Source organism: Olea europaea, chromosome 11 (genome assembly GCF_002742605.1).
Source record: "Olea europaea var. sylvestris chromosome 11, O_europaea_v1, whole genome shotgun sequence".
Taxonomy (NCBI): Eukaryota; Viridiplantae; Streptophyta; class Magnoliopsida; order Lamiales; family Oleaceae; genus Olea; species Olea europaea.
The window spans coordinates 30,393,400-30,418,318 of record NC_036247.1 but is presented as its reverse complement, the minus strand read 5'-3'; the positions used below and the strand labels follow the sequence as shown (position 1 = coordinate 30,418,318).

The 24,919-nt window shown below is 36.1% G+C and overlaps 2 protein-coding genes across 2 annotated transcripts; both read left to right on the top strand.

Moving 5' to 3' along the window:
• Nucleotides 1-6,769: 6,769 nt before the first annotated feature.
• On the top strand, nucleotides 6,770-9,750 carry LOC111404700. The gene is made up of 3 exons (XM_023033468.1): nucleotides 6,770-6,828; nucleotides 7,975-8,370; nucleotides 9,624-9,750. The coding sequence occupies exons 1-3, from the start codon at nucleotides 6,770-6,772 to the stop codon at nucleotides 9,748-9,750; spliced, it is 582 nt and encodes a 193-aa protein (XP_022889236.1).
• An 8,402-nt stretch (nucleotides 9,751-18,152) lies between these two features.
• LOC111404699 lies at nucleotides 18,153-20,343 on the top strand. The gene is made up of 4 exons (XM_023033467.1): nucleotides 18,153-18,170; nucleotides 18,259-18,891; nucleotides 19,025-19,120; nucleotides 20,230-20,343. Exons 1-4 carry the CDS (start codon nucleotides 18,153-18,155, stop codon nucleotides 20,341-20,343), a joined length of 861 nt encoding a protein of 286 aa, XP_022889235.1.
• Nucleotides 20,344-24,919: the final 4,576 nt, after the last annotated feature.

The window sequence follows — 24,919 nt, the reverse complement described above, 5'->3', positions numbered from 1 at the left end:
TTTCAATAAAATAATATTACACGTAAATTCAAAATTTTTCTTTATTTTTAGTCACACGTTCTCCATCAAATCACCATTTCAAAATACATTTTTTGCAAAACAAAAAAAATGGATATCAAAAGAACTTTTAATATTTTATTGCGGCCAACGGTAGATAGTCAACGATCGTCCGCACTGACTCAAACTCCTAAATTCGCCCTTGTGCAGGACTCTAGTTCAATGGTTGATTTAGTCATCGGAAGGATCCCGAACTCTCACCAAAGTATGAAAGTCAGAATCTTTCAGAAAATGAATTCTTATTCAAAGAGTACATACCTCATGGATAAGTTCACATTAACCCGCAAGTTTTGGATCCAATTCAATATTTTCCTTGAGAGGTCTTGGAAAGGAATTGTAATGAAATATAAATCATGATCTCGCAAGACTAATTGATATGTGCGTTTTGTGCACTTATCCGAGCTATATTACTAAACTTTTATGTTGTCAAATTATTAATTTCTATTTAACCTTTTTTTTTTTAGTTATGGGCTCTTGTGAAGCAATTGGAAAATAATGAATTGGACGGAAGTTTGAAAATGAATATTCACATAAAGAGAAATTAAAGGGCTTCAATTGAAATAAAGAAAACATGGGCTACACAAATAAATTTGTATCGAGGATTAACTTGCATTATTTGGAAGAAGTGAGGACTTGAAGGGAAAGTGACACTTAGTTGGGCTTTGATTTGATGGGAATAGAATTAGAAAGCAAACTGGAATCCTCTGTACACTACAAAAGTGGGCTGAATTAATTATATACGCACACAGACAAGAAATTGATAACAGTGACGGCGGCTACGGGAATTTTGGCACAGAAATTGAGGAATAAATAGGAAGACGCGTATAAAGAGGTGGACAACTGACACAGCATAAAGGAATTAATTCCGATTTTTTGTACAATTAGTTAAAGTTGAATGTGAATTGCACTTTGTTTTAAAATATTTTATAAGTGATGTAAAAATAATATTTAGTTTCAATTTGTTATAGGATTTGATGAGTTTCGAACGAATTATAGAAAATAAAATTTAGTATAAAAATTTAATATAATAAAATTGTACTCTCAAAACTCAATTTCTATGATTCAAATTTTTTATGATGATGAAATACTATAAATGAGAAATCTTTTTATATTACATTTGATATTTACAAATTAATTGTTAACACATAAATTTAAACACTCGTTAAAATTTCTAGATACATAAATTTGAATAAATTCATCTATAATAACTCTAGATTCATATAATTCAAAATTTATCGAATGAAAACTCATTGAATCTAGATTAATGTGAATGTTAATTAATCGAGAATTAATAACACAAATTTTATAAACAACAATAATTATGTAGTATTTATTACATATCGCAAAATGAAATGTAATGTATTATTGAAATAATTGAATTATAGGAGAGTTAAAAACGTTAAAAAAATTATTCTCCCTTGATGTAATACTTTAATATATTATAGATAATTCATCAATAATTGTGCGAAAATTAATCACGTTCCATCAATTTCTCGATGATGTCGTCAAAATTTCATTTGTTTAATTCCAACAATATGCTAGGCTAGATTAAATTTGTGCTAGGATGATAAATCTTGTATTATAAACCTTTAGCTTGTGATTTTATTTATTTTTGACATTCAAAACACATTTTTAATTCTTGAATGATTGACATGAATTTATTTTTCTCTGCAATTATTTGATCACTAATTATATGAGTTTTGTAGTTTATTTTACCTTTGAGATATTGAAAATAAGTTAGACATATTACTAATTGTCGTAGAATTCGATAAGGAATAAAAATGTACCGTTATACTTACGTGATCTTTAAGTATTTATAAATCTTTAGTGCATTTTTATATGTTCGCATCTGTTATAAAAATACACATGTAAGAATATGTTTAGTTCCATTTGAGAGAGAGAGAGATTGTTAAACAAATTAGAAATATTCATCTTCATAATTGAATTGTGTTGTCAAATTTATATATTTCGAGAATAAAGGGATTGATATAAGAGGATTCAGAATCATAATTTGCTTTTCGTCTTCATATTTTATAAAACTTGCATTTAATTATAATCTTACATTTATTTTAGTTAAGTTAGATTTTGCATTAATAAGTATGTTATTTAATTTGCAGGAAAAATCAGAAATTTCAATTGTTTTGGTCAAAGCTAAGGGGGTGTTTGGTAGCCATTTTTTATGTAAAAATGAATTTTTGAATAGTAAATTGATGGAAAATGTGTGGTTGAAAAATAAAGAAATGTTTTTTATTTACATGTAATATTATTTTGATAAAGAATGTGTGGTTGAAAAGAAGAGAGAGAAAATTGCATTTTGAAAAAAAATGGGTACCAAACGGCTCCCAAGTAAATTTGAACTAGTGCATTCTCTGTGGAAACGATACTTATACTCAAAATTCATTTTACTACTTGTTAACGAAACGTGCACTTGCAATCTTTTTGATTGAACAATAATTCGTCGATTATATTTGAATGTAATGTTAATTACATTGGCACTAATTCGAACTTCTTGATTTATCTTATTTTATTAATCTCTATCAATTTACTTCGGTGCTTCTATTTTCTATCTATTCAGACATTTTATGCAAAACTTGAGCGACGATGAATTGATACCAGCTAATCCGAAAATCGAAATCCTTTTTCACCGTAGGCAAAGGGAAGTTGGAGAAGCACAACAACAAAAATGGCTAATGTACAGAATAATCCGGTTATTCTAGTGAATGAAGAGGCAGTGATAGATGAGGGAATATGTTAGTTGGAGACTTCATGACTCTACAAATTATTCAGAGACAATCTAGCATCGTGTATCCTTCCTTTAAGCAGTCGAACTTTCAGTTGAAGACCAATGTCATCTAGTTGTTTCATATTGGACATCAATTCTATAGCAGAGCCGATAAAATTCAACACACACACGTCTCTCGATATTTGGATATGTGTCAACACTTTAAAAAATCAAGGGGTTTTAGATGATGCTATTAGATTGAGATTGTTTCTACATTCTGAAGTCCTTGAGTGGTTAGATTCACGGCCTGTTGCCAGTATCACTACTTAGAATGATTTGGCTCAAAAATTCTGCATCAAATTCTTCCCATCAACGAAGATTGCAAAGTTGAAAAGCAGGATTTGGCTCAAGATCGCCCATCTTTATTAATTTCAGGGTTTCATTTAGAAGTTCACTTACTCCGCAATTTATACTAAGCTATTGCTTCACCAACTAGCTAATCAGACGCAAGCCCTTCCTCAGGTGAATTCCTCATTTTGCTCCTCAGCCTACAGGGTATTACAGCGGTTTCCAGCTATTGTTCCCCTCCCAAACCTTTGATAAGACTTGGAACAGATTCGAGAACATGCTTTGGAAGTGTCCCCATCACGGCATCAGTAAAGGGATCCAGGTCCAATATTTTTATGTAGGTCTACTTCCATTTTATAAGAGCATGGGGGATTCTTCATCCAATGTCTCTTTATCCACGAAGACAATTGGTGAAGCCTTGGAATTGTTTGAGACAGTGGCTACTACCACAGCCATGTGAACATCTGAGCAAGTTGTTCACAAGAAGGTACCAGAAGTATACGGGATGGACACTTATACGATTCTATCTACCAAAATTGACTCTTCATCTTATAAGATTGAGAGCATCTTTCAGTCAGCCAATACAATACATGCCAAGCGGTCAAATTATGAAGAATGTGGGGAAGATCATAGCACAGCAAACTACACAATTCTTGCACAAGATGCAAAACAAGTTGACTATGTACATGGGGGTCAGCACCGACAAAATAACCAATATTTTGACACCTACAACCTTGGTTGGAGGAAGCATCCAAATTTATCTTGAAGTAATCACAATTCTGATAGGCCATAGGGTTCTCAATTTCAGCAAGCAATAAATTCGTAGAAAAAATATCACTACATAGAGACAAATAATCAATTCATGAGAAAGACTAAGATGACTCTTAAGAATCATAGTGCAAAAATTAAAAATTTGGAGTCTTAGATGGGACAGATGGCACATGCTATATCAGATAGAGCACCATGTACATTACCAAGCAATACAAAAGTTAATCCAGGAATATGTCAAAACAATTATCGCTAGGAGTGGATTCCAGTTACTTGAGATTCACATTAATAGATCGGTTTCAAGTAAAGAGAAAATACATTTTACTGATGAGGAGCAAGTGGAACAGACTAAACAGATATTCAGAACATCACCAAAGGGAGTTCAATTACACCACGGGTTAAAACAACTGCTCCTATCAAATATACTAGCCTCTGATTCCATTTCCTCAGAGACTGCAAAAGCACAAGTTAGGCAAATAGTGTATAAAATTCATTGAGGTCTTCAATAAACTTCACATCAACATACCATTTGTTGATGCACTCCTTCAGATGCCTAGTTATACCAAATTTTTTTAAAGATATAGTATCTAGCAAATGCAAGCTAGATGAACATGAGATAGTGATGTTTACCAAGGAGTGTAGTGCCAAAATACAAAATAAGCTACCTCCGAAATTAAAATATCAAGGGAGTTTCACTGTACTCTATACTATAGGCGATTATTATTTTGATAAAGCTTTATGTGATCTTAGAACAAGTATTAAATTGATGTCATTCTTTGTTTTTAGGAAACTAGACTTGGGGATGCTATAACAGCTACAGTAAATTTACAGCTACCCGATCAGTCCATCACGCACCCAAGATGAATCATTGAATATATCTTGGTGAAAGTGGACAAATTCATTTTCCCATGTGACTTTCTTATTCTTGACATTGAGGATGATAGTAACATTCCACTTATTTTGGGTTGGCCACTTTTAGGTACTAGTATAGCTCTTATTGATGTGCAAAAAAGGTTAACCAATTTTTAGGCTTAGTGAGGAGCATGTCGCATTTAATGTGTTCAAGGCCATAAAATATCCAACTGAGTCACAAGTTGCTTTCAGCTCGGTGTAATTAATAAGGCAGTTCATGACAACTTCCAGTTGCATAATCTATTGGATCTATATGAGGTGTGCATTGTACACTCTCAATCCACTCATTTTGATTCTAATGAGATTGATATATGGATAAGAAATCTTGAAACTAATCCTCTATATAGGCACAGACCACACTTTGAGTAGTTAGGCACGAGTCCTACAAAGCTTTGCCATCAATTTAGAAGCTCCCTAAGTTAGAGCTCAAGCAGTTGCCACCTCATCTTCGTTATGCATACTTGGGATAATCGTTCACTTTACGTGTTATTATTTCAAATTTGATAATGAGATTGAAGAAGTAAGATTACTGCGAGTACTCAAAGAAAATAAGATAGCTATTGGGTGGTCTATAGCGGACATCAGTGGGATCAACCCTACACATTGCATGCATAAAATTCTCATGGAAGATAATTTTCGACGTAGTATAGACAGCCAGAGGAGACTTAATCCAAATATAAAAGAGGTGTTCAAAGCAAAAGTTTTAAAGCTTTTAATGTAGAAATCATATATCCTATCTTAGACAGTGCATGGATCAGTACTGTTCAAGTTGTGCCAAAATGGAGGTATCACAGTGGTATAGAATGAGAAGAATAAACTAATTCCCATTAGAACTGTTACGAGATGGAGAGTTTGCATTAATTATCGCTAATTCAATAACGCTACTCAGAATGTTCACATTCTTCTTCCATTTATTGATCAAATGTTGGGGAGTTTGGCAAGTCACTCTCATTATTACTTTCTTGATGGATACTCTGGTTATAATCAGATTTCGATAGCACCCGAGGATTAAGAGAAGACTACTTTTACTTGTCCCTACGACACATTTTCTTATCGTATGATGTCATTTGGTCAATATAATGCTCCCGCTACATTTCAACATTACATGATGGCCATCTTCTCTTATATGGTGGAAAAATTCATAGAAGTCTTTATTTATGACTTCACAATTTTCGGCTCTTCATTTGATGAGTGTTTTGAGCACTTAAAATTGGTCTTACAGTGGTGGAAGGAAACAAAATTGGTACTAAACTGGAAAGGTGCCACTTCATGGTACAAAAGGGCTTTGTATTGGGACATTGGATTTCAGCTAAAGGGATTGAAGTGGATAAGGCAAAGATTGAAGTTATTGATAAATTATTACCACCAAGCTCAGTCAAGGGTGTTCGCAGTTTCCATGGTCATGCCTAATTTTATCACCGCTTCATCAACAACTTCTCTAAGATACTAAATTGTTGTGCAATTTGCTAGTCAAGATGTTCCTTTTGACTTCTCTAAAGATTATCTATTAGCTTTCAACATTCTAAAAGATACGTTAACTTCAGCAACAGTAATAGTTGCACCAAATTGGAGTTTACCCTTTGAATTGTTATGTAATGCAAGTGATTAAGCGGTGAGAGTCTTATTGGAACAACGCAGAGATAGAATTTTTCATATAATATACTATGTAAGCAAGACATTGAATGATGTATATCTAAACTATGCCACCATTGAGAATAAACTTCTAGCTGTAGTCTATGCCTTTGATTAATTTCGATCATATCTAGTTGGATGAAAGGTAATAGTCTATGCAAACAATACAACTTTAACGTATCTGATTACAAAGAAATATGCAAAACCAAGATTGCTCAGATGGGTATTACTCTTGTAAGAATTTTATTTGGAGATAAAAGACAAGAAGAGAAGTGAAAACGTAGTAGTGATCTTTTATTCCGACTTACACATGGAGAACGGGAAAAATCAATGGACATAAATGAGGTCTTTCCTGATAGAAAGATTTTTAATGTAGAGGATGCACCATGGTATGCAAATATAATGAATTATTTTGCCAAATCCATCATTCCACAGACTATTCCAGTCATCAAAAGAAGAAATTCTTTTTTGAGTTAAAATACTATTTTTGGGAGGTCCTATTCTTTACAGAGGAAGCCCATATCAAATTATTAAGTGGTGTATTCCTAAAGAAAAGGTCCTTCAGATATTCGAGCAGTGTCATTTATCTACCTATGCTTAGGGATGTTAACGAGTCGAGCCGAGCCGACTCGCGAGCCGAAACTTGAGGCTTGAGCTCGACTCGGCTAAAATTGTCGAGCTTTTTTTCATGCCCAAGCTGGGTCGAGCAAAAGCTTGTCCAAAAATTTTAGGCTCAACCCGAGCTTTCGATTTGGGCCTTTTCGAGCTGAGCCAAGCCGACCCGTTTCTCTCTTTCTCTCCCACTCCTTTTTTTTTTTTAAAATTTAAGCTGTTGCCTTTTAAGGTAGCGAACCTGTTTCCTTTTAAGTTGTTGCCTTTCAAGGTAGCATTTTACTGCCATAAGGATTTTTTTTTAATAAAGGCTCGCGGGCTCATGGGCCGACTCGGGCAAAGCTCGTGTCCCAAAAATGGGGCTCGACCCGAGCCTTGGCTAAGGTCTACTGAGCCCCGAGCTGAGTCGACTCGGGCTTTTCGAGGGGTCGAGCGACGGGCAGCCTGAGCTGACGAGCTCTATTGACATTCCTACCTATGCTAGACATTTTGTGCGTCAAAGACGGCCGTTAAAATTCTATAGTCTAGTTTTTATTTGCCTTCAATATTCTTATATGCTTTTGAATTTGTGAATAAGTGTGACAAGTATTAGCGCACGGGAAATATCTTGGGAAGCAACGAGATACCTCTGAATATCATTCTTAAGATAGAACATTTTGATGTGTGTGGGGATTGACTTTATGGGGTCATTCCCTTTGTTTTTCTCGAATCAGTGTATACTTGTTGCAGTTGATTATGTTTCTAAATAAGCTGAAGTAGTAGCATTGCCAACCAACGACGTGAAGGGGTAATTGGGCTCCTAAAAAAATATATTTTTACTCATTATGGCATACCTGTAGCTATCTTAAGTGATGGGGACAAATAGTTTTGCAATCATCAATTTGAGTCATTGTTGGCTAAATATAGCGTCTGGCACTGTATAGTTACCCTTTATCACCCTCAGACCACTGGCAATTTGAAATCTCCAATCAAGAATTAAAGCAGCCACTTGAGATAACAGTAAGTTCTTCAAGAAATAATTGGTCTAAGCAACGTAACGATGCTTTGTGGGCTTACAGAACAGCTTTCAAAACACCTATAGGCATGTCTCCTTATCTTTTGTTTTCTGAAAAAGCATGCCATTTACCAGTTGAGTTGGAGCACCGAGCTTACCTAGCACTCAGGAACTTAAACTTTTATTTGAAAACAGCTAGTGAAAAGAGATTATTTCAGTTGAATGAAATTGATGAGTTTCGATTGGAAACCTATAAAAGCGTAAAGTTCTACAAGGAGCGCACCAAAAGTGACATAACATGCACATTCGAAAAAGAAAGTTTGAGGTTGGACAACAAGTCTTTTTGTACAATTCTAAACTCGAGCTTTTTCTGGGTAAATTAAAGTCTAGGTGGTCAGGACCATACACAATTACTAAATTATTTCCTTATGGAACGATAGAAATCACTCATGAAAGCAAATGAACCCTTTAAGGTTAATGACAGCAATTAAAGCTATATTGGAGCTGTGAATTATTGAAAAAAAAATCAACAATTCATCTTGTAACATTTGAGTGAATGAACAAGTCGAGTTCTAGACTATAAATTGAGCACTTGATGGGAGGCAACCCATTTTCTCATCCCATAATTTTTATTCTTATTACTCATTGCATTACATATAACTTGAGGATTTGTATTAGTATTTTAGGACCATAATTAAGAACTTGTGCATTTAAATTATTATTAATACATTTTAGGAAATATTTTAAGACTTGCATTATTAACTTAAACATGTTTACTTATTGGGCTCATTTTTACTTAAGCTCATCGTCCACATCCTAGTGTTTTATTGAGTTTACATTGATGTGATATGCATTTTTAAAGTTGCACCTAGACTTCAATCTCCAAACCATTTTGAAAGACTCATCTTTTCCTAGCTATAAGATTTTTACAGGGATGACGCTCTATTAGATAGTCTTTCTAAAAGTTTGAAGACTAGAAATTTCTTGGTATGAATTCATTGCAAATATTTAAACCTTATATATTATTACTAGTATTTATTTTAGATTCTTGGAACAACAAATTAAAGCCTAGCAACAAGAAAAAGTAGTTGTTGTCATGAAGTTCACCAGTCGTGTCAGCTTGATTATTCTACCTATTCATATCTATCCCGACGAATTTTTGATCATTACTCCTTTATTTTGATTATTTTAGCTTTTACATTGGGACAATGTAATATTTTTATTTTGGAGATAGGTAAATATTACGATATTTGAAATATATATTTACTTTTCAACTGCTAATCGAGTCTGTATAACTGTAAAAAAATTGAAAAGATTAAAAAAATTGAAAAAAAAAACCAAACTAAGTGTCTAATTAGCGTTGAACGACTTGCCGTCTATGATAATGTTTATTTGTTTGAATTGAGTACAGATTTAGCTAGAACTAGACAACACCATCACTTATGCTTTTACTTGAGTACTTACCTACGTTAGACTTGATTATTTGAGCACATAGCTGTTATTGATTGATCACTTATGTTGAAGTATGACTTGATTGTGTGGATTTAATTGTTGATACATCGACCTAGGTCTGAATAGAATTTCTGAATCCTTAATATTGAAATCAAACCAAGTTGTAGTTTGGGATGAGAAGGTTAGTGCTTATTTTCATAGAAGTTTGATGGTTTGGAGTTCTCGGATCCCAACATTAGTTGAAGGAGTTTGAGTTAAGAAGTCTAAAATGGGCATTGATCATTTTTAAAATTCAAATCTCATACATCTTCTACTTCTTTTTGTAGTTTTCATGACTCGAATGATTAAGCCTACTAGGGTCTTTAAGACTTGGTGCTTTATAGACATTTAACTTAGGAGTCATTGACATAGAGCTCTCTATAGGGGTCATTTAGAAAGTTTAATGGAAAGAAGTTTTGCACATAAGATGTCAAAAGAATAAAAAATTATATTCTCATATAAAAAAAAGTGATACATATTTTACCTCTCTTTGTAGCTTTTTTAACTCGAGTTATTAAACCTGCAAGGATATCTTAAAACCTAATGCCCTATAATAATCTGATTTGGGAGTCATCGGCCTAAAACTCGATACATGGGTCATTTAGAAAATTTAATGGATAAAGTCTTGCATGGGAAATGTCAAAATGGAGAGAGAGAGAGAGAGAGAGAGAGAAATAGATTTTTAAAAGTGAGATGTACCAGGTAAAAACTTTGAGATTTGAACTCTATAAGCTGGTGGTGTGATTTAGATAAATACTTACCATCTACCTCTTAGAGATATAAGTATCGAATTCTGATTACTTTGTGTGGAAAAATGTATCATAATGATTTTTAGGAACCCACATGTGCTAGAAATACATCAGGATTTGAGAGAAAAGCATAATGAGTGATTTTGTACGAGAGGTGTGAGGAAAAATTGAGCACAAGAAGATTGAGATTATGAGTGAATTAATAGCACTTGATTAGTTGTGTTCTAGTGTAGTATGAGCTCAATGTTGGCTACACAAACACACACACACACACACACACACTAAATCAAGCATCAGATAAGCAAAATATTTTTGATCTTGTTTTGAATCTTGCTAAAGTATTACTCAAATTCGAACATCAAGCATCTGGTAAGCAGTTCAACGTTGAGTATTTTATTTGTGATTTGTTTAGGATAGTAATATGTTTCATACCTAAGTTTTGTATTATTTTGTTTGAGAATGAACAAAGGTTTTAGTTTGTGGTGTTTGATAAGTCCATTTTGTGCACTTATACAAGCCATATTACTAAACTTTTAAGTGGTCAACTTGAGTTAATTTTCTTTTGTTTTTAGTTATGGACTCATGTAAAGCAATTAAAAAAATATGAAGGACAAATTGGTCATCGCATGGAAATTTGAAAACTAATATTCACATAAAGAGAAATTAAAAGGCTTGAATTGATTTAAAAAGAACATGGGCTATACAAATAAATATGTATTAAAGATTAGCTAGCATAATACTTGAAGTGAAAGTCACACTTAGTTGGGCTTTGAAATTGGACTTGTAATAGGAGTGAAATTGAAAATGAATTGGATTCTTTTCTAATTGAACTCGTAATTGGCAATTGATTAGAATATAATTAAAAGGGAACAATACATAAATTTTACATATAAGAAACACATTTTAAAACTAACAAACTCCATGAAACATTTCAAAAATCAGGTGATAAATCAATTTATTAAATTTTAAATATAATATAATACAATTAGTCACACCAAATTTCAAATCCAAGTCAGTCTCTTTCTCTCTCTATTTTCTATCATCTACCTATCCCTTTCTTCCCATCAGAGGCGACAATTGGCCCGACGATTACTTTAATGACCTCTTCGGTGACCACTTTGACGATCGCTCCAACTTCGACGATAAAAAAATCTCTATAGAAAAATCTCCAAAAATTTATCTATGACAAGATTTATTTTTTGTGACTATACATGTGTTTTATGTGACTATTTGTTTTCGTTGTGACTGTGTGTGACCGTTTAATTTGTAACTGTATGTAATGAATTCACTAACCTATGTTATCTGTGATTAAGTGTGATCAAATTTGTCTTTGATGTAATTAAGTGTGACCAAATTTGTATTGAGTATGACTGTCTATGATCAGGTCAATATTAATTGTGACCAAGTCACAACCGGTCACAATCAACAAAAAATTGATCACATATAGTCAAAATAAACACATACTTAGTCACATGGGGTCACCACAAACAAATCTGCACACATCTCAAAGTAATATCACAATCCACCACCAATCACCACCACCATCACCTCTAATGCACCACCACTAAGTATGAAGAAGAGGCGGTGATTGAAGTTGAAGAAGATCAAGAGACCACCTGTCTTTGCGCTAGTAATCACAGAGAGCATCAATCATAGCGAAGAGCGCTGATCAAAATGTAGAATCACGAGAACTATCGAGCCTCTTTTTGGGAAAAAAAACAATAAAGAAAATAAGATCCAGCTGGAGACAACAACGAAATCAAAATCGAAGAAAGTTAAGTGTCCGCTAAAGTGCAAATCACAAGTGCACGGTTCACGTTCAAGTAATAAAGTGAACATCTTGAGTTTGGATTGTTGATCACTCGATGAGTGTATACTTTCGACACACAACTTTAATTAATTTGATTCTAACAATAAAAAAACACACAATAAATTTATGATTTTGGAAGATCAAGAAAATAACTAAAAGTCTACAAAATAAGAAAATATAAAAATTTTGGAAATCTCGGAGGAAAACGTGGTTGGAATTTATGATTTCGCTTAATCGTCGCCTGATTAATTTCTTCACAAGCCAATTAGCAAGCTACTCATTTACGATGTTAGACCCGATTTTTCAATTTTAGTTAATTACTTCTCTCGAGCGAAATTAACCCTAATTGATTAGTTTAACGTACTATATCTCTACGTCGATTCAAACCAAACAACCACATTAAATATTTGTGAAAATAACTCAATGGGTCGCCAGGGTTAGGAGTATATCTTTATCCCTTACACAAACTTAGAATTTCTACTATTTTGTTTAAAATGCGCAATCTTCTTTCGAACGATGGACAAATCACTAAACATAATCATTCATTAGCCATATAAATGAACATGCAATAAATACAATAGTAGAAACATCAGAAAACATGCATTTTAATATTAACTAGCAAACATTGAAATTAATTAAAGCTAAATTAAACTTGAACCATAAATTCCAATATAAATAAATTAGCTCATATTATATAAATGATAAAAATGAGAATATTTTACACAATACGTTACAAATAGGATACAATAATGAAGAAAATACAAGAGTGAAGATAAAACACTTTTGGATTTGAATTCTTGATGGCTTGATCTTGATTTTCCCCAACTATATCTCCCCCAAATGTATTCTTCCAATCCACCATCACAGACTTGCAACCTACCATTGTAATGCCTACAAAATGACGTTTCAGCATCCAACTCCGGAATGGTATAACGGCATTTCCACAGCAGCACCTTGAAGACTATGTAGTTGCGAACTATTGTAGAAGCGACAAACATGGCTTCGAAGCTAGCTGCACGATGTAATTTCTCTAATTGGGAACAATATATAGATCCTACGTATAAAAAAACACATCTTAAAACTAACAAACTCCATAAAACTTTTCAAAAATCAGGTGATAAATCAATTTATTAAATTTTCAATTATAATATAATATAATTAATTGCACCAAATTTCAAATCCAAGCCATTCTCTTTCTCATTCTACTTTCTATCATCTTTCTACCCCTTTTCCCCATCGGAGGTGGCCATCGGCACCGATGACCACTCCGAAGATTACTCCGATGACCTTTTAACTGATCGCTTCGACGATCACTCCAACAACCACTCCGACTTCGACGATACAAAAATCTACAAATATTGAAAACAATATATCTCTCTATACTCCATTGTAGAAAAATTTTCGAAAATTTATCTCTGACCATATTTATTGTTCGTAACTATTCCTGTGTTTTATGCAACTATTTGTGAGTAATTTTATTTTCGCTATGATTGTATGTGATCGTCTAATTTGTAACTGTATGTACTGACTTATGTTATATGTGATTAATTGTGACCAAATTTCTCTTTGATGTCACTAATAGTGACCAAATTTTTATTGAGTGTGACTGTCTATGACTAGGTCAATTCTAACTGTGACCAAGTTACAGCCAGTCACAATCAACAAAAAATTAGTCACAAATAGTTACAACAAAGATATACTTGATCACATGGGGTCATTACAAGCAAATCTGCACACACATCAAACCAATATCACAATCCACCACCATCGCTTCCAATGCACCACCACTAAGGATGAAAAAGAGGCGGTGATTGAAGTTGAGAAGATCAAGAGACAATCCCACCGGTAGTCATGGAGAGCATCAATCACGGCGGAGTGCGCTGATCAGAATGTATAATCACGAGAACCATCAGCCTCTTTGGGGAAAAAATAGTCAAGAAAACAATGTCCAATTGGAGACAACGACGAAATTAAAATCGAAGAAAGTTAGGATCCAGACCCCTCTAGATCTTATCAAGGGCACTCAAGGCGCAACCACAACACCCAAGGTGCCAATGCAGTGCTTCCAACCCGCCATTGTAAACCCTTCAACCCACCATTGTAATGCCTACAAAATGACGTTTCAGCATCCAACTCCGGAATGGTATAACGGCATTTCCACAGCAGCACCTTGAAGACTCTGTAGCTGCCAACTATTGTGGAAGCAACAGACACTGCAACACGGTGCATTTGTCAACAATACCCAAGGGTGTCGTCTTCGTGCGTTCAGGCATTATAGTCACCTCCCAACAAAGCATGTTGCTAGGGCAGATACTGGTGGCGCTTTCACTGCCAGTTGAGGCATTGGAAATTGCAAACTGTGTGAATAAAGAGAGTCAAGATGGTACTTCCAGACATTGTTGGATCTCAACAAACTGCTTTTGTTAAAGGGAGACATGTTAGTGATAATATCTTTCTATCCCAAGAGAGTTGTTGAGGAATTATCATCGCAATGGAGGATTGCCTAGATGTGCCCTTAAAATTTATCTCATGAAAGCCTATGATTCTGTTCGTTGGGATTTTCTTTTTACGGTTTAAGGGTGCTTAATTTTCTGGAGAAGGTTGTTACGTGGATTTCAGAATGTGTCACTACCACTCGATTTTCAATTTCCATTAATGGCGAATTGCAAGGTTTCTTTGCTGGAGGGAGAGGTTTGAGACAAGGAGATCCTTGGTCGCCCTATTTATTTGTCTTGGCAATGGAGGTTTTTTCAGGGTTAATGGGGTTGATGGCTACTGAGCAGGATTTTAAGTACTACTGGAGGTGTGAGAAGGAGAAGATCACCCACTTGTGTTTTGCTGATGATCTCATGGTCTTTTGTAGAGCTAAGATTGGTTTCGTATCTCTCATTGGGGATTGCCTCAATCAATTCAAAGCTCTTTCTAGCCTTACTCCTAACCCAGATAAGAGTAATCTATTTGCTAGTGGTGTTTCATCATATCTCAAAGATCAGTTACTTAATGTTTTGGGGTATAAGGAGGGTGTGCTTCTGGTACGTTATCTTGGTGTTCCACTTATCTCTACCAAATTGCGAGCTTCAGATTGTTAAGGTGTTGGTGGATCATATTATAGCCAGTGCAAAGAGTTGGACTTGTCGTGCAAGCTCCTATGCGGGTAGGTTACAACTTATTAAGTTGGTGTTATTTTCTATTCATATATATTGGTCTTCTGTATTTATTTTACCTAAGGCTGTGATCAAGCAAGTGGAAGCTACTCTACGAGTCTTCTTGTGGAAGGGATGTGACCTTGGTACCAGTGAGATTAAAGTGGCTTAGGCAAAAATTTGTATTCCTAAGGAGGAGGGAGGCCTGGGTCTATGGAACATGGAGATATGGAATAAGGCTACTATGTTAAAATACCTTTGGTCGCTTTGTACGGATTCTGGGTCCTCTCTTTGGGTTTCATGGGCATAGTGCTACTTACTTAAAGGTAGAACCGTGGGAATTGAAATGTCCTGGGGATTGCTCTTGGATTTGGAGGAAGATTCTTGGACTTAGAGACATAGGGAGGGACAAGATGAAATTCAAAATTGGTAATGGCATACTTGCTTCGCTTTGGTTTGTTATTGGGCATCCTCTTGGCCCTTTAGAGAGGATTCTTGGTGAGAGGATCGTTCATGAATCTAGATTGAGCAGATTAGCTAAGGTGGTTGATATTGTTGATGGTGACACTTGGAGATGGCCATCAGCTTGCTCCTTAGCATTGTCTGATTTCATGCAAGGCACGCTTGATACTTTTCGACAGGATTGTACTAGAGAAGATGTCTTGCGTTGGGTGCATGATGTGCATGGAGTCTTCTCTGTTCGGAGCGCTTGGGAGTCTCTTCGACCTTGTTGCCCTAGGGTGACCTGGTATCACATTGTATGGTTCCCTAAATGTATTCCTCGTTATGCATTTATTCTTTGGCTAGCAATTCAAGGTGGCCTCTATACACAGACAAAGCTTCTTCGCTTAGCTTTTTTTCATGCCCAAGCTGGGTCGAGCAAAAGCTTGTCCAAAAATTTTAGGCTCAACCCGAGCTTTCGATTTGGGCCTTTTCGAGCTGAGCCAAGCCGACCCGTTTCTCTCTTTCTCTCCCACTCCTTTTTTTTTTTTAAAATTTAAGCTGTTGCCTTTTAAGGTAGCGAACCTGTTGCCTTTTAAGTTGTTGCCTTTCAAGGTAGCATTTTACTGCCATAAGGATTTTTTTTTAATAAAGGCTCGCGGGCTCATGGGCCGACTCGGGCAAAGCTCGTGTCCCAAAAATGGGGCTCGACCCGAGCCTTGGCTAAGGTCTACTGAGCCCCGAGCTGAGTCGACTCGGGCTTTTCGAGGGGTCGAGCGACGGGCAGCCTGAGCTGACGAGCTCTATTGACATTCCTACCTATGCTAGACATTTTGTGCGTCAAAGACGGCCGTTAAAATTCTATAGTCTAGTTTTTATTTGCCTTCAATATTCTTATATGCTTTTGAATTTGTGAATAAGTGTGACAAGTATTAGCGCACGGGAAATATCTTGGGAAGCAACGAGATACCTCTGAATATCATTCTTAAGATAGAACATTTTGATGTGTGTGGGGATTGACTTTATGGGGTCATTCCCTTTGTTTTTCTCGAATCAGTGTATACTTGTTGCAGTTGATTATGTTTCTAAATAAGCTGAAGTAGTAGCATTGCCAACCAACGACGTGAAGGGGTAATTGGGCTCCTAAAAAAATATATTTTTACTCATTATGGCATACCTGTAGCTATCTTAAGTGATGGGGACAAATAGTTTTGCAATCATCAATTTGAGTCATTGTTGGCTAAATATAGCGTTTGGCACTGTATAGTTACCCTTTATCACCCTCAGACCACTGGCAATTTGAAATCTCCAATCAAGAATTAAAGCAGCCACTTGAGATAACAGTAAGTTCTTCAAGAAATAATTGGTCTAAGCAACGTAACGATGCTTTGTGGGCTTACAGAACAGCTTTCAAAACACCTATAGGCATGTCTCCTTATCTTTTGTTTTCTGAAAAAGCATGCCATTTACCAGTTGAGTTGGAGCACCGAGCTTACCTAGCACTCAGGAACTTAAACTTTTATTTGAAAACAGCTAGTGAAAAGAGATTATTTCAGTTGAATGAAATTGATGAGTTTCGATTGGAAACCTATAAAAGCGTAAAGTTCTACAAGGAGCGCACCAAAAGTGACATAACATGCACATTCGAAAAAGAAAGTTTGAGGTTGGACAACAAGTCTTTTTGTACAATTCTAAACTCGAGCTTTTTCTGGGTAAATTAAAGTCTAGGTGGTCAGGACCATACACAATTACTAAATTATTTCCTTATGGAACGATAGAAATCACTCATGAAAGCAAANAGGTTTGAGACAAGGAGATCCTTGGTCGCCCTATTTATTTGTCTTGGCAATGGAGGTTTTTTCAGGGTTAATGGGGTTGATGGCTACTGAGCAGGATTTTAAGTACTACTGGAGGTGTGAGAAGGAGAAGATCACCCACTTGTGTTTTGCTGATGATCTCATGGTCTTTTGTAGAGCTAAGATTGGTTTCGTATCTCTCATTGGGGATTGCCTCAATCAATTCAAAGCTCTTTCTAGCCTTACTCCTAACCCAGATAAGAGTAATCTATTTGCTAGTGGTGTTTCATCATATCTCAAAGATCAGTTACTTAATGTTTTGGGGTATAAGGAGGGTGTGCTTCTGGTACGTTATATTGGTGTTCCACTTATCTCTACCAAATTGCGAGCTTCAGATTGTTAAGGTGTTGGTGGATCATATTATAGCCAGTGCAAAGAGTTGGACTTGTCGTGCACGCTCCTATGCGGGTAGGTTACAACTTATTAAGTTGGTGTTATTTTCTATTCATATATATTGGTCTTCTGTATTTATCTTACCTAAGGCTGTGATCAAGCAAGTGGAAGCTACTCTACGAGTCTTCTTGTGGAAGGGATGTGACCTTGGTACCAGTGGGATTAAAGTGGCTTAGGCAAAAATTTGTATTCCTAAGGAGGAGGGAGGCCTGGGTCTATGGAACATGGAGATATGGAATAAGGCTACTATGTTAAAATACCTTTGGTCGCTTTGTACGGATTCTGGGTCCTCTCTTTGGGTTTCATGGGCATAGTGCTACTTACTTAAAGGTAGAACCGTGGGAATTGAAATGTCCTGGGGATTGCTCTTGGATTTGGAGGAAGATTCTTGGACTTAGAGACATAGGGAGGGACAAGATGAAATTCAAAATTGGTAATGGCATACTTGCTTCGCTTTGGTTTGTTATTGGGCATCCTCTTGGCCCTTTAGAGAGGATTCTTGGTGAGAGGATCGTTCATGAATCTAGATTGAGCAGATTAGCTAAGGTGGTTGATATTGTTGATGGTGACACTTGGAGATGGCCATCAGCTTGCTCCTTAGCATTGTCTGATTTCATGCAAGGCACGCTTGATACTTTTCGACAGGATTGTACTAGAGAAGATGTCTTGCGTTGGGTGCATGATGTGCATGGAGTCTTCTCTGTTCGGAGCGCTTGGGAGTCTCTTCGACCTTGTTGCCCTAGGGTGACCTGGTATCACATTGTATGGTTCCCTAAATGTATTCCTCGTTATGCATTTATTCTTTGGCTAGCAATTCAAGGTGGCCTCTATCCACAGACAAAGCTTCTTCGCTTTGGCTTGATACAGTCTATGCGATGTGTACTGTGTGGTTGTTCAGGGGAGGATCTAGACCATCTTTTCTTTGCTTGCCCATTTTCTGAGCATGTTTGGCAAGCTTTGCATGTGAAATGTAACCTGCCTTGGGTTCAACAAAGATGATCAAATGCTCTTTCTTGGATGGAGCAGTTTTATGGGAGGTCATTGTGTTCTACTATTATTCATTTGATGTTTGCGGCTTCGCTTTGGCTTGATACAGTCTATGCGATGTGTACTGTGTGGTTGTTCAGGGGAGGATCTAGACCATCTTTTCTTTGCTTGCCCATTTTCTGAGCATGTTTGGCAAGCTTTGCATGTGAAATGTAACCTGCCTTGGGTTCAACAAAGATGATCAAATGCTCTTTCTTGGATGGAGCAGTTTTATGGGAGGTCATTGTGTTCTACTATTATTCATTTGATGTTTGCGGCTTCGATTTATGCTATTTGGCATGAGCGTAATGCTAGGACCCCTAGTGAGGCTCCTAAACATGAGTCCGTTGTTATTCGGGACATTGTTTTTACTATTTGTGCACAAGTGGATTTATGTAAGGGTTTGGCTCCATCTAATGAAAATAGATGGTTCCAATGCTCATAAGGTTTTTTTGTGGATATTTTCTCTTGTCATGGCTAGGCTAAAAATCTAGGATCTTGTTGTTGGTGTTAGGAAGACATATATTCCTAGCTTTGTTTCCTGGAAGTATGCCCCTGTGATCATGTACTTTATTTTCACACTTTAGATATGATACACTTACCTTATTCGAGAGAGAGAGAGAGAGAGAATGTGTGAATAGAGACCGTGTGAGGGGAGAGAGAGAGAGAGAGAATGTGTGAATAGAGACCGTGTGAGGGGAGAGAGAGAGAGAGAGAATGTGTGAATAGAGACCGTGTGAGGGGAGAGAGAGAGAGAGAGAATGTGTGAATAGAGACCGTGTGAGGGGAGAGAGAGAGAGAGAGAATGTGTGAATAGAGACCGTGTGAGGGGAGAGAGAGAGAGAGAGAATGTGTGAATAGAGACCGTGTGAGGGGAGAGAGAGAGAGAGAGAATGTGTGAATAGAGACCGTGTGAGGGGAGAGAGAGAGAGAGAGAATGTGTGAATAGAGACCGTGTGAGGGGAGAGAGAGAGAGAGAGAATGTGTGAATAGAGACCGTGTGAGGAGAGAGAAGAAATTTAAAGATCGAGTGGTTATTAAAAATATTAAATGAAGACTTATTTATGTAACATTAAACTTAAAACTTGAATAATGAAATGTAAACTTTAAAAATAAGTCGTGTAATTGTCTCTAATTAAAAAGCAAACTGGAATCCTATTTACACTACAAAAGTGGTTTGAATTGATCCTATTTGCACACAAAAGGGAAGTAGAATTATACATGCATACAGAGACAAGAAAATGATAACACTGGTGGCGGCTTTGGGAATTTAAGCTCGGAACTGGGGAAATAAAGGAGAAAGACACGCATAAAGATGCAGACCGCAGACGCAGCAACAATTTTGCAAGAATTAATGAGGTTCCGTCAATTCTCGATGATGTCGTTTAAACTTTATTTGTTTAATTTCAACATTATACTAGATTAAATTAATTTAGTGCTAGGATTACGATGAAACTTATATCATAACCTTTTAACTCAAGATTTTATTTATTTTTGACATTCAAAATACATTTTTAATTCTTGAATGTTTGATATGAATTTATTTTCCTTTACAATTACTGGATTAGTAATTGTATAAGTTTTTGGGGATTATTTTACTTTCGGAGGCCTGTGCATGCACAGTTTCCTTAAGACAGTTTCGCCCCCTTACCGTAGGTGCTAGAGGTTCAGTTCGAGCGGCTGTCTCCTAGGATACAACGGTAATAAGTAGAGTCCGAGCACCGCGGTCATATTCCAACGAACTGATCTAGTATCCGAACAATATTACCACAAGAACAAGACCTTACTGGACAAGGAATGCAGAAAAGAAGAAACTATGTATTCAGGAATGTAGGTGAGAAACTGTGTATGCTGGAGAATAAGCCTTTTTATAGGCATACTATCCATTAATATTGTGACCATTGGGAGTCCATTGGAGTTACTTCCCATTAACACTGTGACCATTGTGAGTTCATTGGAGTTTTTTCAGTTTAGAAACTCAAAAGTCATTGGGCTCATCGACGGGGCCATTTTTGCCTTGTTCGATCCGACATTCGTGTGCGCAAGTCGCGCCCGCACCCAAATTCAAGTTCCGAAGGCTATTTCGATTCGTGATTTGCCCCCCTGCGCACGCACGTGGAGAGAGCCTCTATACTATACATGATTACACATCTCCAAAGCATAGCTATATATAAAGTTGTTTAAGTTTCCATGGTTTTCCTATGTGGGATAAATGCATTTTTTCCCACAAAACCAACTTCCAATGACCAACTTTGAGCTTCAATTTCTCATTCACCTGAGCTTCATTTTTGGCAAATAAATACATGAAATCGATGTTCTCGCGGAGAAGAACACATATCAACTTTGATATTCCACATTGGACCAACGAGTCCCATCGAAAATTGTGTCAAAAGTGAGCCGCTCACTCAATTTTTTTCAACATTATTCATCAACACTAATCTATTGAAAACGGAGAGAAAATGAAACCCAATCATACGTCCTGGTTTTCGAGATTTTCTTCCCACGGGTTATTCTATATAATTCTTGAAAGAGAGGAGATTTTAAGTATGGTTGTCTCTTTCAAGTCAACTGCATATGAAGTAAACAGGTGAAAAATAAAGATATTTTAATGTCGCCCTCTATCCCACCCAGCTCGTCTAGCGAAATTCCTCCGGCAGGGAGGGCGGCCTCACCACTACCCATCCCCACTTTCTTGCCACTCCTAGGTCCATGAATACGATTTAGGAATGTTAACGAGTCAAGTCGAGTCGAAATTCGAGGCTCAAGCTCAGCTTAATTAAACTGATCGAGCTTTTTTTGGGCTCGAGCCCAGCAAAAGTTTGGCCAAAAAAATTAGGCTCGACCCGAATTTTTATCTCAGGCCTTTTCGAGTCCCCGGGCCGACTTGATTTTATTTTATTATTTTTTTTTTTAGGCAACAACCTACCGCTTTAACACAGTTAAGGCAGCGTGTTGCAGCCTTATTATTATTATTATTATTATTATTTTGTATTTTTTATATATTTTTTTAAATATAGGTTTGTAAGCCTGAGCCGGCGAGCCACATGGACTGATCGAACTTTGTCCGACACCCCAAAATGGGGTTCGGCCCAAGCTTCGGCTCGGTTCTCTAGAGCCTCGAGCGGGGCAGATTCAAGCATTTTTATAGTCGAGTCATGGGCGGTCCGAGCCGATGAGCCCAATTACCATCCCTAATACTATCTCGTACAACATTATTGTACGATGGCCTGTGCTTCAAAAAGCTTGCATCTAATTCAACGCGGTGCCAATATTCTGGCGTTGTCTTTATTTTAAAGAAAAGTCATAATCTAAGACAACTCATAATATAAAATCATAATTAATTCAAGGAAGAGAATAAACTTAAACTGTTCAAAGAAATCAAAATATATTTCAAGAAGTCGCGGGTAGGCTAGTCAATTTTCTGTTCACCAAAACTATTTATATTAAGGGTGTGCATTTTAATCGGAACTGAATCTTTCGAACCTGAAATCGAAACCGAGAACCAAGTAGGTTTGATTCGATGCTTGGTTCTTGAATTGGAACCGTGGGTAACCGAATGGAACCAATTTTTTTATAATTTTTTTATTTTTAATAATTACTAGATTGCATTAAAAAAATTACAAAATTTAATATTGTGGAAATTACACAATTACATAGGTTTAAAATTCCAACTTCACAAATCAGACCCAATATTTGATTATTCAAAAATCAAATGTTTTAAATTAATTAATATATATAATATTTATTTTTAATAAATATAACCCACAATTTAGCCCCAAACCCTAACCTCTCTTATCTCTCTAAACTTGTCCCTCTCGTCTCTCTCTAATTCTGTTCAAAATTCGACGATGAAGAAGTTGCTCCGGTCGACGCTGTTGGAATCGGAGATGATGGTGGTGCTAGCAGTTACAGCCTCGCCAGCGTTGACGATCGATGTTGCTATTGCAAACGGTAGCGTCGTGATTTGGAGGCGACTTGCAGCAGCAACATCGATCTGTGGCGATCGTGAATTTTGTAAGGTGTGGCGACGGTGTTTGTGTGGTGACGGTGTGGCGGTGGTGGTTGTGGTGATTCAGAGGGGTGGTTGTGGTTTGTTTGAAGTGTTGCGGTAGGTTGTTTTGAGGTGTTGCGATGGTGTCTGATCTGGCGATCGGGGTGGTTGTCGTGGTGTGTAAACGTTGTCGGAGGCTTGCAAATTGCGATGGCGCAGATGCATCAGCAACAATCGCAGTGTTGATGTTTTTTTTCTTTTATGGTTGACGGCACAGATCGTGGTGTTGATTTTTTTCTTGGTTGTTGGATGCGGTGCAAGTGATGGCAGCATGGTGTTGGTGGCGGCAACGTCGGCATCAGTCGGGTGGATTAATAGTGTCTGTGACCAATAAATTTCTTGACTCGATTGTGGTGGTGAATGCGGTGGTTGTGGAAATCGGTGACATTGGCGGTGCTAGCTGTGGCGTTTGTGGTGGTGATTTAAGGGAATGGGGGGATGCGGTTTGGGGTGGGTTTTGTTGGCTGTGGTGGCAGCGATGGTAGTGGTGCTGAAAATTGTGACTATGCCCTTAACTCTCGATTGTGACTTGCAATTGGATATGTGACCTAAAAATTGTGACTCATAATTAATTAAATTGTGATCGAAAAATTAATATTGACTAATTAATTAAATAATTTGCAATGAATAAATGATTTGTAACCAATAAAAGTTTTAAATATGTGATCGATGAATAATCTGTTATCTGTAAAAAAATTTGATTTTTGACCAAAAAATATTTTGTGACCTATAAAATTTTTAATTTGTGATTGAGAAATAAGTTACGACCAATAATTTGATAAGTTATGACTAAAAATTAATCTGTGGCTAATTAATTCGATAACTATGACAAAAAATTATGACTTAAATATATTTAATTAATAAAATATATATTTAATAAATTAATTTATAAATAAAAATTAAAAAAAATCTAATTTTTGAAACTTTAAAAATTTGTTCTTAATTTTGAAAAAGGATATACTTGCCTTCTTAGAAATGAAATTTTTCCTTCAATATTTTCCCTTCTTAGAAATGAAATTTTTGAAACACTAAATAGGTTGCTCAATTCAGCCCAAAGAAAATATTCATTTCAAAGCTTTTGGCCCATTTTTGTTATCTAAGTCCAAATACATATATCTTGCCCAAAAGCAATTTAGGTATAACCCAATACCAAACCTATAAATATAATAACACATTTTTCCTCTTTCAATCACTAGAATCCTCTGTCGCCCTTCTTTCCCAATTCCTTCTCGTTAACACTACTCTTGCTACAATAGCTTCGTCTATTGCACCGACGCCATAAGTAATTTTTGTAACTCTTGCAATACATATTTATTCTTCCCTATTATGTTATCTTCAAATCTTTATTTGAATTTTTCTTGGGTATTGATATGGTTACTTCAAAAAACTAGATTTTTTTGGGGTCACCATTTTTTCTGGCTCTCTATGCTGGTCCTATAGTCATATTAAAATGCTTTTAAATTCTGACTAATTTTTAAAACTCTTTTAAGGTTAATTTTATTAATTTTTTGTGTAACTTCAATTTGTTAAGACTCTATTTATGTCTCGGACAATTAGTCCATTAATGTCAGTTACTAAATCTATTACACGATGGATAGTTTGTGAATAATTTGTCTAATTACATGATTGAATTTATTAAATGTGTATTAAAAAAAAAGTTATGGGTGGAACCGAACCCAAACCGGAACCGACGGTTTGGGTTTGGGTCCAATAATTACGTGGAACCGAATGAGTCTATTTATGAAATATCCGAAATACAATAGATGGTTCCGGATATTAAAATATCTAGACTGACCCACTCGACACCCACCCCTAATTTATATATCGACAATGAAAAAGTGAGGTTGAAATTTTCCATTTTAAAGAGCAACGACCAACTGGAGCCGTCGTTTCAGGGACCAATTGCTGCAATTT

Bases quoted from the DNA above. Each gene is read 5' to 3' on its own strand.
- LOC111404700 (XM_023033468.1), top strand. From the start codon at position 6,770: ATGGACATAAATGAGGTCTTTCCTGATAGAAAGATTTTTAATGTAGAG. The intron at 6,829-7,974 runs GTATGCAAATAT...GGCACTGTATAG, and splicing joins AATGTAGAGGATGCACCATG to TTACCCTTTATCACCCTCAG. The intron at 8,371-9,623 runs GTTGGACAACAA...AGGTCTGAATAG, and splicing joins TTCGAAAAAGAAAGTTTGAG to AATTTCTGAATCCTTAATAT.
- LOC111404699 (XM_023033467.1), top strand. The intron at 18,892-19,024 runs GTGAAATGTAAC...GGCTTGATACAG, and splicing joins ATGTTTGGCAAGCTTTGCAT to TCTATGCGATGTGTACTGTG. The intron at 19,121-20,229 runs GTGAAATGTAAC...TGGGAATTTAAG, and splicing joins ATGTTTGGCAAGCTTTGCAT to CTCGGAACTGGGGAAATAAA.